General features: G+C 37.6%; 1 protein-coding gene across 38 annotated transcripts in view; it reads right to left on the bottom strand.

Moving 5' to 3' along the window:
- The window catches only part of SOX6 (SRY-box transcription factor 6), a 473,353-nt gene that overhangs the window by 111,245 nt on the left and 348,368 nt on the right, over window positions 1-13,740 (bottom strand). For all 38 annotated transcript variants that reach the window (XM_075065133.1, XM_075065127.1, XM_032799217.2 and 35 more), the window contains one exon: window positions 9,947-10,026. In XM_075065133.1, the coding sequence (XP_074921234.1) occupies window positions 9,947-10,026 (80 nt within the window). The remainder of the gene's footprint in view (window positions 1-9,946; window positions 10,027-13,740) is intronic.

Raw genomic sequence — 13,740 nt, 5'->3', positions numbered from 1 at the left:
CACAGCTACCCCCAGTGCAACGCTCTGGAAGTCGACGCTAGCCTTGGTACTGTGGACGCAGTCCGCTGACTTAAAGCACTTAGAGCATTTTGTGTGGGGACATACACAATCGACTGTATAAAAACATTTTCTAAAAAAACGACTTCCATAAATTCGACTTAATTTTGTAGTGTAGACATACCTTAACTAGAACTGCATACTGTATCACAGATGAAAACATACCATTGATTCACATAGTGGTATTATGATACTTCCAGGATTATTTTTATCCTATTCTTTATACTTTTTAACAACTTGTTTGCTTTTTTGACCACTGCTGCACAGGTAGCAGAGGTTTTCATTATGTAGCCTGACTTTTTCCTGAGTAGTTATAGTTAATTTAGAACTCAGCAAATTGTTCACAATTATTCTTTTCAATGAGCACCACCTTGCTTTTTTCAACACTGAATTTCATATGCCATCATATTACCAGTTCAGCTTAGCTTTGTAAGATCCCTCTGAAGTTCTTCAGTTTTCTTTGGTCTTTACTAATCTGAATAATTATCGGTTACCTGAATATTTTGCCCCTTGTTGTTCATTACCAATTTCAATCATTAATAAAAATTGTAACAAAATTCTAAATACGGTATATTAAACAAATCAGATCTGAGGCTGGGACCTCAGGAAACCTCAAAATTAAGCTTTTTTCTCTGTTTAAGGGTTTTGAGTTCAATCCTTGAGGGGGCCATTCTGTGTGACAGTTTTAATATTTTGATTCTATTTTCTACTCTCTCTCAGTTAGCTATCCTCCTTTATTGCTCCCAGAAAATTCTGCAGTTCTACCAATTCATGGTCAAGGTCCCTACTTCTAATATTCTGAATAATATTGTGTTACTTGTTTTTACATCTGGCTATTTGTTGTACAAATTCCATGTTAGCCCTCCTAATAGGGAAGTATTTTTTAAACTTTTTAATAAGGCAAAGTTACAATAAAACACTAACATACTATGCTGCAATTACTTATTCAGGACCAGGTTAATATTTAAAGAACCTGGCTAAAGATTCTGGTTTGCTGACTGGGGACCCCTCCTCTGCTGTGCATGCCAAAAAAGGGTGACAATTTCTAAATACATGTCCTATTTGTGGTGCTTCTCTTGTCTATGTACTTGGTGGGCAAGCTTTTCTTTTCTAAGGGCTGTCTACATTTTACTATGCCAGAATTTCAGAGGGGGGGGAGGTCACATTTTTTCCAATAACTTGCAAAACAAAGTCTAGCACTTAACAATAAGAAGAAAATTAATGTGTTCTGTTTAAAATGCAGACGCTTTACTGGAACATTAAGTAAGCAGGTCAGGGGATCTCTAGTAAGCCGATATTTTACCATAAAATGAATCTCTTTAATAATTTCCACCCAAAACAGTCTAATTTCTGGACACAACCATCACATGTGCAAGTATATTCCCCTTTCTCCAATCTGAGAATATGGCAGAGATGAGGGGAAGCAGCTAAGCAAATAAGCAGATAAGCTGGAGCATCCTAGTGGCAAGTGCCCAGTGCAGGTAGTCATTCAGTAGGGGTCTGGTTCCCTGATAAACCAGAACTGGAAGCAGATTAGGAGATGGCACCTGCTAAATTAGATGTGGAATGGGGTTGGGGCTCCTAAGGACTGGTAGAGGGAGGATACAATCCCCTCTTCCTTTCCCTCTTAGCCCTCAGGGAGGGTAGTGGGGGTCTCGGCAATGCTACTGAGACCTAGCTAACAGAGTAGGGGGCTGATGGCAGCCCTCCCCCACGCTGAATGGATTACAAATGAGGGATGGGCTGCACTGGATGAGTTGTTATTAGATCGTTCCCAGATGTGTTACTTTATAAAGTTGTGGCCTACATAAACAACATTTCTGATGTCTTCTCGTCCTTTCATCCTGAAGTGTACAGGACAAATCATTTAGCTTCTCTACAATACCTTTATCCTCCTTTAGTGATCCCTTTACTCCCAGGAAGTCCAGCAGGCCTACCAATTCACTCTCAAGTTTTCTGCTTCTAATAGTCTTAAATAATTTCTTTTTATTTGTCTTTATGTCTGCCTATTTGTAATTCAAATTCATGTTAGCCCTCCTAATTTCCACATTCCATAACACTTGTAAGCACAGTCTATGCTCCATTCTATTTATTTCACTGGGATTGGGGTTTCTGTTTAGCGAAGGATTCCTTTTTGTCTTGAATAACTCTTTGAATGTTGCCACTTAGCTATGCTCATTTTTTCCTTGACTTACTGCACACTTTTTTGTTTTGATTTATATGCATACCTTCTGTGAATCCAATATGGAATGCTTATGTAGCCTTCACGCTGAGTCTATGAATGGACAGATGATTCCAATACTTCTTGTGAGACAGAAACTCAAGAGCTAGTATAGTTAATACGGTTATCTAATTTTTCAGCCATGCTGATTCTAAAAACATTACTGGCCAAACAAATACATCGCGTCTTAGACAATCAGAGTGGGATGAACAAAAATATTCACATCTCATCATCTTAAGGGGCTTTCCCCAGTGATCCTGATAACTGATTTCTAGAATATTTTTGTCTCCTTTTAGCTATGAATTGCCTTTGAGTTTTTGTCTAAACTGGGCTACTTGTAGGGACTGCTTCCTTTGTTTATTCAAAGACCACCCAAAGAAAACAAATGATGATAACTTTCCAGTCTACGAAACTAAGAAATTTTATCTCTTTTTCCATTTTTTTTTAATTTCTGCCTCTTCTAGATATCACCATCCTTATAACTTTTACTTCAGAGGGAAACTGAGTTATTCATATTACTACTACTCTAACAATTAGCCAGCAAGGGGATGGAGCTATGGCAGTGGAATGCCTGTACACACACAGTGCCCTACTGTATTTACTATCTCCATAAAGGACTGCCTTTGTTGCATTCTTCTCCATACTTACGGATCTATAAGTACATTAAAAATGATAAACGTTTGGATATGTGAACAACTTTGTACTGAAAATCCTTTTCTGCTTGTAACCTATAGTTCACATTAAAAAGTCTGCTGTAAGGCTGTCAGAAACGTAATGAACTTCCAGAAATACACTTCCTAGCCAATTCCCAAAAGGCATATACCATATACATTTCTAAAAAGCTTGGAGGGATGCAACTGCCAACTCTGAGTGGGCTTCATAGCTAGCATGCTCCCCAAAGACACATCACAATTAAAATAAAGTTTTTTAAAATGTGCCAACCCTCTAATGAAATATCACTGCACTGGTCTATAGGGTACTATTGGTCAGTGTAGCAGTAGCTTATTTGCTTCTTCTGACTGACTTTGGAGTGGATACACACTGCTGGCATATGTCTTAATAGCCACTGAAAAATAGCTTTTACAAGTACGTTTGCTTGTGTTCAGAGGAAGCCAGTTGTTAGGCTGCATAAACTTTCTGTTCAGATTGGAAACATTCAATCTTCAATGTTCACATGGGTTTAAATTTTCATTCAACCTATTCACATTAAAAGAAGAGCTGCAGTAAACAGTCTGATATCCAAACTCTATACATATGCACTTCCTGATGATGAGTGAATTTAAATATTTGTCATTTAGTCTCTTCATACTGTGCCACATCTCAGTCTCCCCTCCTACTCTCTTCTTCATAAAGAGATGAAATCTACACTGCCAAGGTGCAAAGAAATTCAAACTCACCAAAGATGGAGATTAAAGCTGGAGATCAGAAAGAATGAGAAAAAACATAGGGAGCAGGGTCAAGGGATTAAGTATCCAGCCCAAAAGAACCCCAGTCTGTGCCAGGAGAAAGTGAAACAGCAACCCATTGACATCATTTTCATTGATATCCTTTCATTACCACTGATATAATTAAACTTGATAACAGAGATATTACACACACACACGTGCGCGCACTGAGAAAGAAGAAGAGAACGTGTATAAATATTCCTTTAATTTTAATTAAACTCGCCTAATTGTTGCAAGCTTGACAAGATTTTAATTTTATTTTTGTATTAAAGAGAGTGCTTGCTCTCTCAAAGCTGTATTAAAACCTCTTTCTTTCTTTCTGAGCTTCTTTCGCCCCACAATTTCTATGAAATAAAACACAACAAAAATATTTAAATTACTATTTCCACATACCTGAATTTGCACATGCCATTCTCTTAATTTAGGCCACTACTCACAGTATAATAATAAGAAGCATTCTGTTAAAATATGCCCACCCAGAGCTCAGTAGTCTTTGAGTGCTAGATAAAATCATTCTATGAGGCTAATGAAGACAGAAACTCTGCCTGTAACAATATTAAGTTTGTTTTCTCTAGTGATTCGAAGAGGTGAGCAATCTGTCAGTAATACATTGAGTAAAATTACTTGTCTTGTAGGAATTCCTGCTGACAGTCACTCACTCACCATGCTGACCCAAACACCTACCTGCTGACAAACAAATTACAGTGTCTATCTTTGAAAAGGTAACTAGCTGATTTTAATTTTGATTGGTCTCACTGAATCTCTTTCGTGTTTACCCAATTCCCATTCTTCGTTGGGTTAAAAAAGAAAGGAAAATCCAATGGCTTTTACATTTGAAAAAATTATTATTGCCTACATCCGAGAATGTTATGTCAGATAAAACTGTTACAGTGTGTCTAACCAACATTAAGAGTGGCAGCCTTGCCGTGACTGACTGGGTGAGTGAACATATTACCGAGACAGCATTGTAGGAATTAATTTTCTTCAATAAAGTGATTTTTAAGGCTCATATATTTCACAATCTAAACATATGTCACTGTTTCATAAACAAAATAAATGGATTAAAATAATACATTACCAATATGCTGACACATGGAGATATTTTAATTAGAAATATTTATGCTGTGTGATATTTAACTGCTATATTTGCTGAAGAGGAGCATGCATCATTTAATAAGAAGACATAAGGCAGTTATATCACTTTCCATGACGTGGTAACAGAGTGGGACCAAATCACCTTCAGTCAATGCTAAGACTATCTGACCACATTAGCCTCAATAAAAAATTGCTTTAAGGTTACAACATATAGAGGAAACTCCATACAGAGAGACAGTCCACTAAAACAACTTTTTCATTGAAATAATAAGTCACTAAGACTCTAGTTCAAGAGAATAATATTTCTTCATAAACAGTCACAGTTAACGTCTTAGTTATTTAAAGGCCATATTTACATGACTGCTGCATTACATTGGCCTCTTTCCTGCACATTCTTCTTGACTTACTTTAAGGACCAGCACTAAAATAGCTGAGGAAAGCAAATGTCAACTGTGTTCTGAAATTTATATGTGTGAGAGAATTGGTATAAGTAGAAATGTAATATATTGTTTACTGTACTGAGTGCCCTCTGTTCTCTAGAGGTCAAAAGCACTGTAACCTCAGAGTTACAGTTTCTGATTGTTCCCAGGGTTAAATACATTATCAAAATTAATGGTTCAAACCCCTCAACCTTCAGATATATGAGTATTCATGCCTCCATCTGCTGAACTGTTCAACTAAAAATAGCATTCTTTGGCCTTCACTCTACTAATATTGTGCCCCTGAGGCACACTGTGCAATGCTTCAGCAGTGCATTGGATCTGCACCCAGCCGTGTAACAAAAGGTCATTTACTTTGTCTGCAATTAGGAAGAAAGATAAAGGAAGAATAGAAATGGACAAACGTGTATTTGGTTACAATTTTAAAACTCTTTCTCTTTACTTGATTATAATACTTCAGGCTTCCAGAACACAGCTGCAACCATAGTTAAGACTTGCCAAGGCTCATTAATGTTATGTGATAAACTTTGAAGGACAAATTACACAACTAGATCAGGAGAAAAAGTTATGAACCATAGGTTTTATGGAGCTCACTTTGTTTAGGAATAACTCCAGCTAACATAATTGTAATGCTTCATTACTATCAACAGTTTATCAGAAATTGTTGACAGAGTTGCAACATTTCCTTCTTTACCATATAAACTGCTTTGTAGAAATACCCAAAAATGAAAGCAGATTTTTAAACAATAAAGAACATGCTGTAACATTTTTCCTCTTTTGGAGGGACTCTGCACAAGATTTATGCAGTCAGGTCTGCTGAGACAGCTGAGTTGTGTGCCAACTAAGCTGATACGAGATTTCCTAGTAATAGGACTGTCAGGACCACTGTGAAAGCTTGGGAAAAGCTGCCTGATGAGCAAACTCACTCTTTTAAATCAGGTTCACCATGAACATGAGCCTCCAGGAGATTTGATTAAAATGAGTGCAAACTTTTAAAAAGGAGGAGGAAAAAATCAAGGCGACAAGATAGAAGAGAGATTACAGAGAAGGATATAAAAAGGAGCAGTGAGTGGGAAATGATTTGCAGGTTTCATCACTCTCACCAATTAGAGCAACAGGCATGTGTTGTACAGATACATCAGCAATGGTACACAACCACTGTGCATACGTACCACATGTGTGTGTGGTACTGTATTTGCAAACTACCCAGCAGAAGGCAGATTTGGGTGGATTCACTCACATATGCTTGAAGCTGAAAGGGTGAACAGAAACACCTTGAAATGGTGCCACACAGATTGCCATGAACACATCAGTCCAGCGCTCTACTCGCCATACTGACTCCCTACTGAATACACTCCAGTCCCGGGTCTCAGTCATGGTATTCAGAACCCACCATAGCTACATCTACACCTGAGCTGTAAAGAGTCTTTTATTTTTTATTTTATTTTACAATGAGATAGCTAAGGGCAAGGTGTAGCTTTAGTTCAGTATAGCTGCTCAAGGTGAACTTTTTGTGCTAGTGTACACCAGGATTCTGGGATTGATCCTAGTTACCTAAGAGATCTCTGATGCCCCTGAAGGTTGGTCACCTGTAGTGGTATGCAGAGTTCAGACCTGCATGCCCAGCTAGCACAGGTATAAATAGTGGTGTAGATTGGTGAGACACTGGGCTTGTCTTCATTACAGTTTTTTAACAGGATAAGCCACAAATGTCTGTAATCTGGAACAAGCATATGAGGAGGGTCTGCACTAGCCTTTACAAATATTTTAATAACCTTGAATTAATTGGCAATCAATGAATCCACTGTTACAACACAGACCTTCTGTGTGAAGTAGCTGCTATTATTATGTGATGTGGCTGGAGAGTTCAAAAGTTCACGCTTATAGAGATGAAGTGTTCAGAATGCTGGTCAGAACAGAGAGCTACCTGCTGTATCTAGGAGCAGACTCTAGTTTATGAATGTAAAATAAAAAATAAAAGCACTTGTTTCACACAAACTCTCTTGCACTAAACACAGAATCACAGAAATGAAGGACTGCAAGGGACCTTGTAGTCCATGCCCTGTGCTGGGGAAGGACCATGTATATACCTGGACGAAGGACCATGTATATACCTGGACCAGCCCTGACAGCTGTTCTTAAAACACTCCAATGATGAGGATTCCACAACCTCCCTTGGTCACCTACTCCAGTATTTAACTAGCCTTATACACCTCTACCCCGATATAATGCCACCTGATATAACACAAATTCAGATATAACGCGGTAAAGCAGCAGTCCAGGGGGGCAAGGCTGCGCACTCGGGCAGATCAAAGCAAGTTCGATAAAACGCGGTTTCACCTATAACACGGTAAGATTTTTTGGCTCCCGAGAACAGCGTTATATCGAGGTAGAGGTGTAGCTAGAAAGTTTTACCTAATATCTAACTTAAATCTCCCTCGCGGCAGATTAAGGTGGTTACTTCTCATCCTTCCTTCAGTAGACATGGAGAACAATTGATCACTGTGCTGTTTATATGAATCCTTAACATGTAGGAAGACTATTATCAGTTGACCCTTTGGTATTCTTCTCTCAAGACTAAACATACCCAGTTTTTTTAACCTTTCTCATAGCTCAGGTTTTCTAAACCTTTTATCATTTTTGTTGCTTTCCCCTGAACTCTCTCCAACTTGTCCACATCTTTTTTAAAGTAAGGCACCCGAAACTGGACAGAATATTCCAGCTGAGGCCTCACCAGTGCCAAGCAGAGCAGGACAATTAAATCTTGTGTCTTACATAATGACACTCCCGTTAATGCAACCCAGAATGATATCATTTTACTCAGCTGCATTACATTATTGACTAATATTGAATATGTGATCCACTATATCCCCCAATCCTTTTCTGCAGTACTACTGCCTAGCTAGTTATTCTACAATAAAGACCAGGACTGCATTAGGAAGGAAAAATCAAATGCAGTCCTCGTCTCTATTGAATGCCACCTTGTTGATTTCAGACCAATTCTCCAATTTATTGAGGGCCTTTTGAATTCTAATCCTGCCCTCCAAAGTGCTAGCAACCCCTCTCAGCTTGGCGTCATCTGCTAATTTTATAAACATACTCTCCATTTTCAAAGTCATTTGTGAAAATATTGAATAGTATCAAGCCAGGACTCTGTGTGACACTATTAGATACATCCTCCCAGTCTGACAGTGAACCGTTGATAACAACTCTTTGAAATCAGTTTATCAAACAGCTGTACACCCACTTTATAGTGGTTTCATCTACACCACATTTCCCAAATTTGCGTATGAGAATGTCATGTGGAAATGTGCCAAAAACTGTCTTAAGATCAAGATAAATCATGTCTACCACTTCCTCCCTATCCATTTGGGTTGGTTTGGCATGATTTGTTCTTGACAAATCCATATTGGCTATCATTTATGAAACTATCATACTCTTAGGTGATTGTTTAATAAATTGTTCCAGTATCTTTCCAGGTATCCAAGTTAGGCTGACTTGTCTATAACTCCCTGGCTTCTCTTTGTTCCTGTTTTTTAAAGGAAGTTTTAAGTTTGGCTATCTCCAGTCCTCTTGGACCTCACTATACTCTACAGGCCCAGGTGTGTTGATGTATAGGAGGAAATACCAGTCAAATGTCACCTGCAGATTTCTATTGGCCAGGTGAATACCTTTTTAGGGAGAGATTTCAACCTGCTTAGGGCTAGTCACAGATGGGAAGACAATGGGTCTGAAGATCTAGGTCCCCCCTCCCCCACAACTTTTTTTTCAATTAAAGAAATAGTACAACGGAAGAAGGTTAAGTAAAATGGCTATTTGTCTATTGACTTTGCAATACCTTGCTATTCTACAGTATTCTTATTCTACAAATAAACCCAAGTCTAACATAAGCAAAACTGAGTTTTCACAGGTTTACTTGCAAATAGTTATGTACATCTGCCATCCTTTCCTCTCATGTTGCTCGCTTTCTGCACATTTTAACTCTGACAGCCTTTGACTGCTACTCCATTATTTATGACATTATTGTAGCTTTTCTTGTTAAATTAAACATCGATCACCATGAAAAACTGGCTAATAATTTGGTGTGCAAATCATTTTCACATAACATTTAGTTCCATATATGGTGAAAACAAATAAACGACCTAGCCAGGGACCAAACCCAGAACCCACTGCCCCTGGCATCTGATCATGCCAATGCATGGAAAGGTTGAGATTACATAAATACAGAAACCGAGAGTTGGCAATTTATGAAACAGTTGTCACCATACTGTTTGAGAGAAAAAGCAACTGAAAGAAAAAGTAAAAAGAAACAACAAAGCGTATTTTTCTGATATACACAATGCCCCAGCTATAGCTCATGTAGTGCACTTAGAGGGAGAGAGTCAAAGGAAAATAAAGTTGGAAACGATCTCTGAACATATCTCCTGACAACTGGTCATATAATTAAAAAAAAATTATTCAGTCAGTTGACATAAAACACACAGTACAAAGTCATAATGTTGTCTTTCTTTCACAGCATGCTGTTATATTTTCAGTATGGTAAGTATATAAGGTGTTAATCCTCCTGGGCTATGCTTAAAAAATTGCTTAACATTCAGACTATTATTTAGCATACAGCTGGATAGTGGTTAGCAGTTTTCCTCTAAACTGTTGGCTTCTGTCCCACATTTTTTTATTCTGGCACATACCTGGAGCTGTAAAGGGCTGAGTCCAGAAGCAGCAGCAGCTGCCATTGTTGATGGAATGAACTGCACAGGGTAGTTATCACCTGTCGAGGAGAACAATGCATACAGGTTTAGACAATGAGCAGAGAATAGCAGCAGGCAAGTGCAAACATGGACCTAGCATTGCCTGTGCTCCACAACACTGCTCTAAGCTCAGCAACACTCCTCTAAGCTCAAACATCTGCAAAAACAAAAGGTTTAGCTGGGCACAGACTTGCAGTGCTACCTTGGAACTTTTTGTTACCAGATAGCTGGTAGGCAAACTGGCAAAACATAAATGTGATGCTCATGATTTTTATTAAAGTACTAAATGTGCAATTTAAGCATATACACTCTATTACAAATCATAAAACATAACAGTGCTTAGAATAAAGTTAAATAACTTTCAAAAATACTGATTGAAAGATATAATATGGTCTAGATCTTGGAGCTGGGGCCCAATCCTGAGACATGCTGAGGACCCTCTTAAGATAATGGGAGATGCAGTTGTGCAGAACATCTAGGGATCAGGCCTTATGATTCTTGTGTTCTGTTCCCTGCTCTGTCATTGACTCATTGCGTGACAAGTTCTGGAACTTCTCTGGGACTTAAGTTTTCTCATCTCTAAAATGAGGATGGCAATACTTCCTCATCTCAAAGGGCTGCCGTGAGGATTAACCGATATTGGAAAAGTGCTTTGAGATGCCCATATGAAAGGTATTTTAATCATAGCAGATTTTTTATTGAAAAGATTATATGAAAACTTCACAGCATGTGAACAGGCCAAAAACTTAATTTCTACATAACATTTTAGATCTCATCACAGGGAGGTTCTGATTACCCTCCGTTTCTGAGAGCTTAAGGAACTCAGCATCCTTAGATAATTGTGCATTTCAATTATGATTAATATGCTGAAAAATAAGATATGTTGTCTATCTGCAATGAGCACTGCAACTTTGCTTATTATAACATTCTATAGGGACTCCCACTTCCAAGCCACTGCAATGATCCCTGTCATATAGTAACATTAACATGCTTAGTCAATGTAAAGGATGAAGAAACTCTGGCAAAGAAAATAGTTTAGCAGTGGAACTGTGGAACCTGTAATATAAAAATTAATACAGTGATGGATAAATTACACTATAACCATGATTTAATAGAGTATCATTTTGGCTCTGGCTACTTATGTAAAGTCAGTGTTATGTACTATCTCTAGGCTATATTTTAATAGGCTGCTCCTCTGAACATTTTTTATATTTATAATAGATTGTTTTCAACTTTTTTTTAAATTGAAAGTAGAATGTAATAATGAAGACACAATGCAAAGGGATCCAGACTAGGATAGTGAGGAAATTCCAAGGGCTGTTTTTTTTCCAAATATACATTAATACCTGAAGCCGTAACAAAGTCATTGGATTCGTTGGAATTGTTTACCACCTGAAGTGCTACTATACTCAGCCAGCTCAGTGTAAATGTTAAGTTGCTTTCACTTTTTAACAAATTGTGAGTTTCTAATCCACAAGGTCTCTTTGCATCATATCCATAATACCTCATCAGACCATTGAGCACAGTATGTGTTTGTACACAGTCCAGTAACAATTGGCTTCTGATTGCATATGGAGCTCTGCTACAATGCATTCACTAACACCATATTGTGCTGGTATCCTATGGAGTAATGTTCAAAATATCTGATCTTATTTTTCCCCCTTCCATGAGATTGATTTTAATTTGCAGTGTTTTTTTTTTAAACAACTAAATTATTTTCTGATAGTACAAGACTGTCTCTTTATGTTTAAATAATTCTGCTTATCTCCTAGATATCTAAACTAAATTATCTGAATAAAGAATATCCTAATCTAAGTTAAATAATGTTTCTTTGGTAAATATCTTACCAGATTTAAAAAATATCACAAAGATGTTGAATTAATGATGCTTTAAATGGCGGGGGAGGGGGGAATAACCATTCAACCTATCAGCATGGACTGCCTTGCAGAACATTTTGGAGGCATTCTTTCTTTAAATATCATGAATTATTCATTTCCGTTCCACACAGTAATCTCTCTCCCCCTCCTTCCACTTTTTAAGTTCAATACCAGTTGCTTTATTTGTACTAAAACATTTTCCATGTCAAACATATTTTTAAAAAAATCAAACTCTAAAAGAATTCCCTGCAGCACTCCTTTTTCACAGCTGTCATGCTTCTATGGTTTGAAATAGCTAGAAAAAAAAAAAAAAATATATATATATATATATATTTGGCTTCACTGTTAATTTATTAGTTTCTCTACCACACCCTGGCTCACCTGCTGCTACAGTTTTTCCCTTTTCTTAATGAAAAAATATGAATTGATATTTATGTTTTTTTTTAAAAAAAAAAAAGTTCTCTCTCTTTTTTTGGGTCAAATTTGAGCATTTTAAAGTAATCCATGCATGGTTAAATCCTGGTATATTGTAGTATCATTATTCTGAGAACAAAACTTAATACCTCCAGAGCTAGGGAATGCTTTGCTGACACCCAGAACAAAGGTACTTCCCCTTCCCCACGCCTCAAGGAAAGCGAGCACTCAGGGCATGGACTGGTTTTAATTTTTAATTAAAGAAGATACATATTTTCCCCCTCTAATTTTCTCCATGGAAGAATGGATCAAGAAGCTTCTCAGTAGCTGTCTTGGCAAGAAATCAGTCAACATGTTGTAGCAATTTTTTTCAAATTTGTTTCTGGAGTTGGAATGCTTGCGTGAGGACCCATTCTTTTTAAATTTGTAGAAAGGAAGACACATCATGTTGAAACAGGTCTGCTTGAGGTACCGGTGTGTACTGGCCTTTGATAATGAGGGAGTGAGAAGAATGCCTGAAGAAGAAAATCTGAACCACCCTTCTCATTTTACAAACTGCTCTCTTCAATCTTCCTGCTTTGTTGATTGTCTATTTATGTTTGGCTGCTATTGTTTATATATAAATTGGTGTTTACAGGCCATACAAAACTTTACAAGACTTTTGTTTCACTTGTAAGATTGGGCAACATTTCTAACTGAATAAAGGCAGCACGCAGTTGTACCACAATGTTCTTCATCTAGAACAACTAAATATCTCTTACATAGTTTGTCTTGGATTCAGCAATTAAGCTCATTTGATCTTACTCACAAGAGGATAGGACTTGCTTTTCAGTTCAAGGTTTGGTGGCCTATGAGGCAGGAAACCCGGAATGGACAAGATTCATTTTCTCCTCAGTTTTGCACTTCTCTTTGTTTTTAACACATTTTGAAAGACATATGGCTCCACTCCATCTTGCAAGGTATGCCAGATATTTACTCATTTTGGTAAATTTACTTGAAATTCTACAGACACCTAAGATGGGGTTGGAAACTGACATTTGTGCATTTTCCAGTGGTAATAAAGAGTCTGAGGAGAGTTTGCAGCTACCTCTACTTCATTCCATCACAGTGTTCCTATGTTGCATCAAGGTTACAAAGCTGATGCCTGGTCCTGCAGTCTTTGCATAAGATAGGAGTTTTGTTTATATATGGACATTAGAATTAGTCAAACTTTTAATAAAGAGAATAGGCTTGGAGAGTCTAATCCATACAATGACAATAGTTGTGCTACTGTGTGGGACAGATATCACCACGGCAGTGTCATATTGCGATCTTGACCCCTCAGTAAATGCAGTTGCAGTGACAAGCATTTGCCTGTGGTAAAAAAGTGGAACTCACAGGTGAAACTGTTCATCTGACTACTACTGGTTCTACAGTTGTTAGGTTTTAGACTGAGCAATATAT

Source organism: Chelonoidis abingdonii, chromosome 4 (assembly GCF_003597395.2).
Source record: "Chelonoidis abingdonii isolate Lonesome George chromosome 4, CheloAbing_2.0, whole genome shotgun sequence".
NCBI classification, from domain to species: Eukaryota; Metazoa; Chordata; order Testudines; family Testudinidae; genus Chelonoidis; species Chelonoidis abingdonii.
Note: the sequence above shows the minus strand (reverse complement) of the source record. Positions and strands in the feature narration are given on the sequence as shown.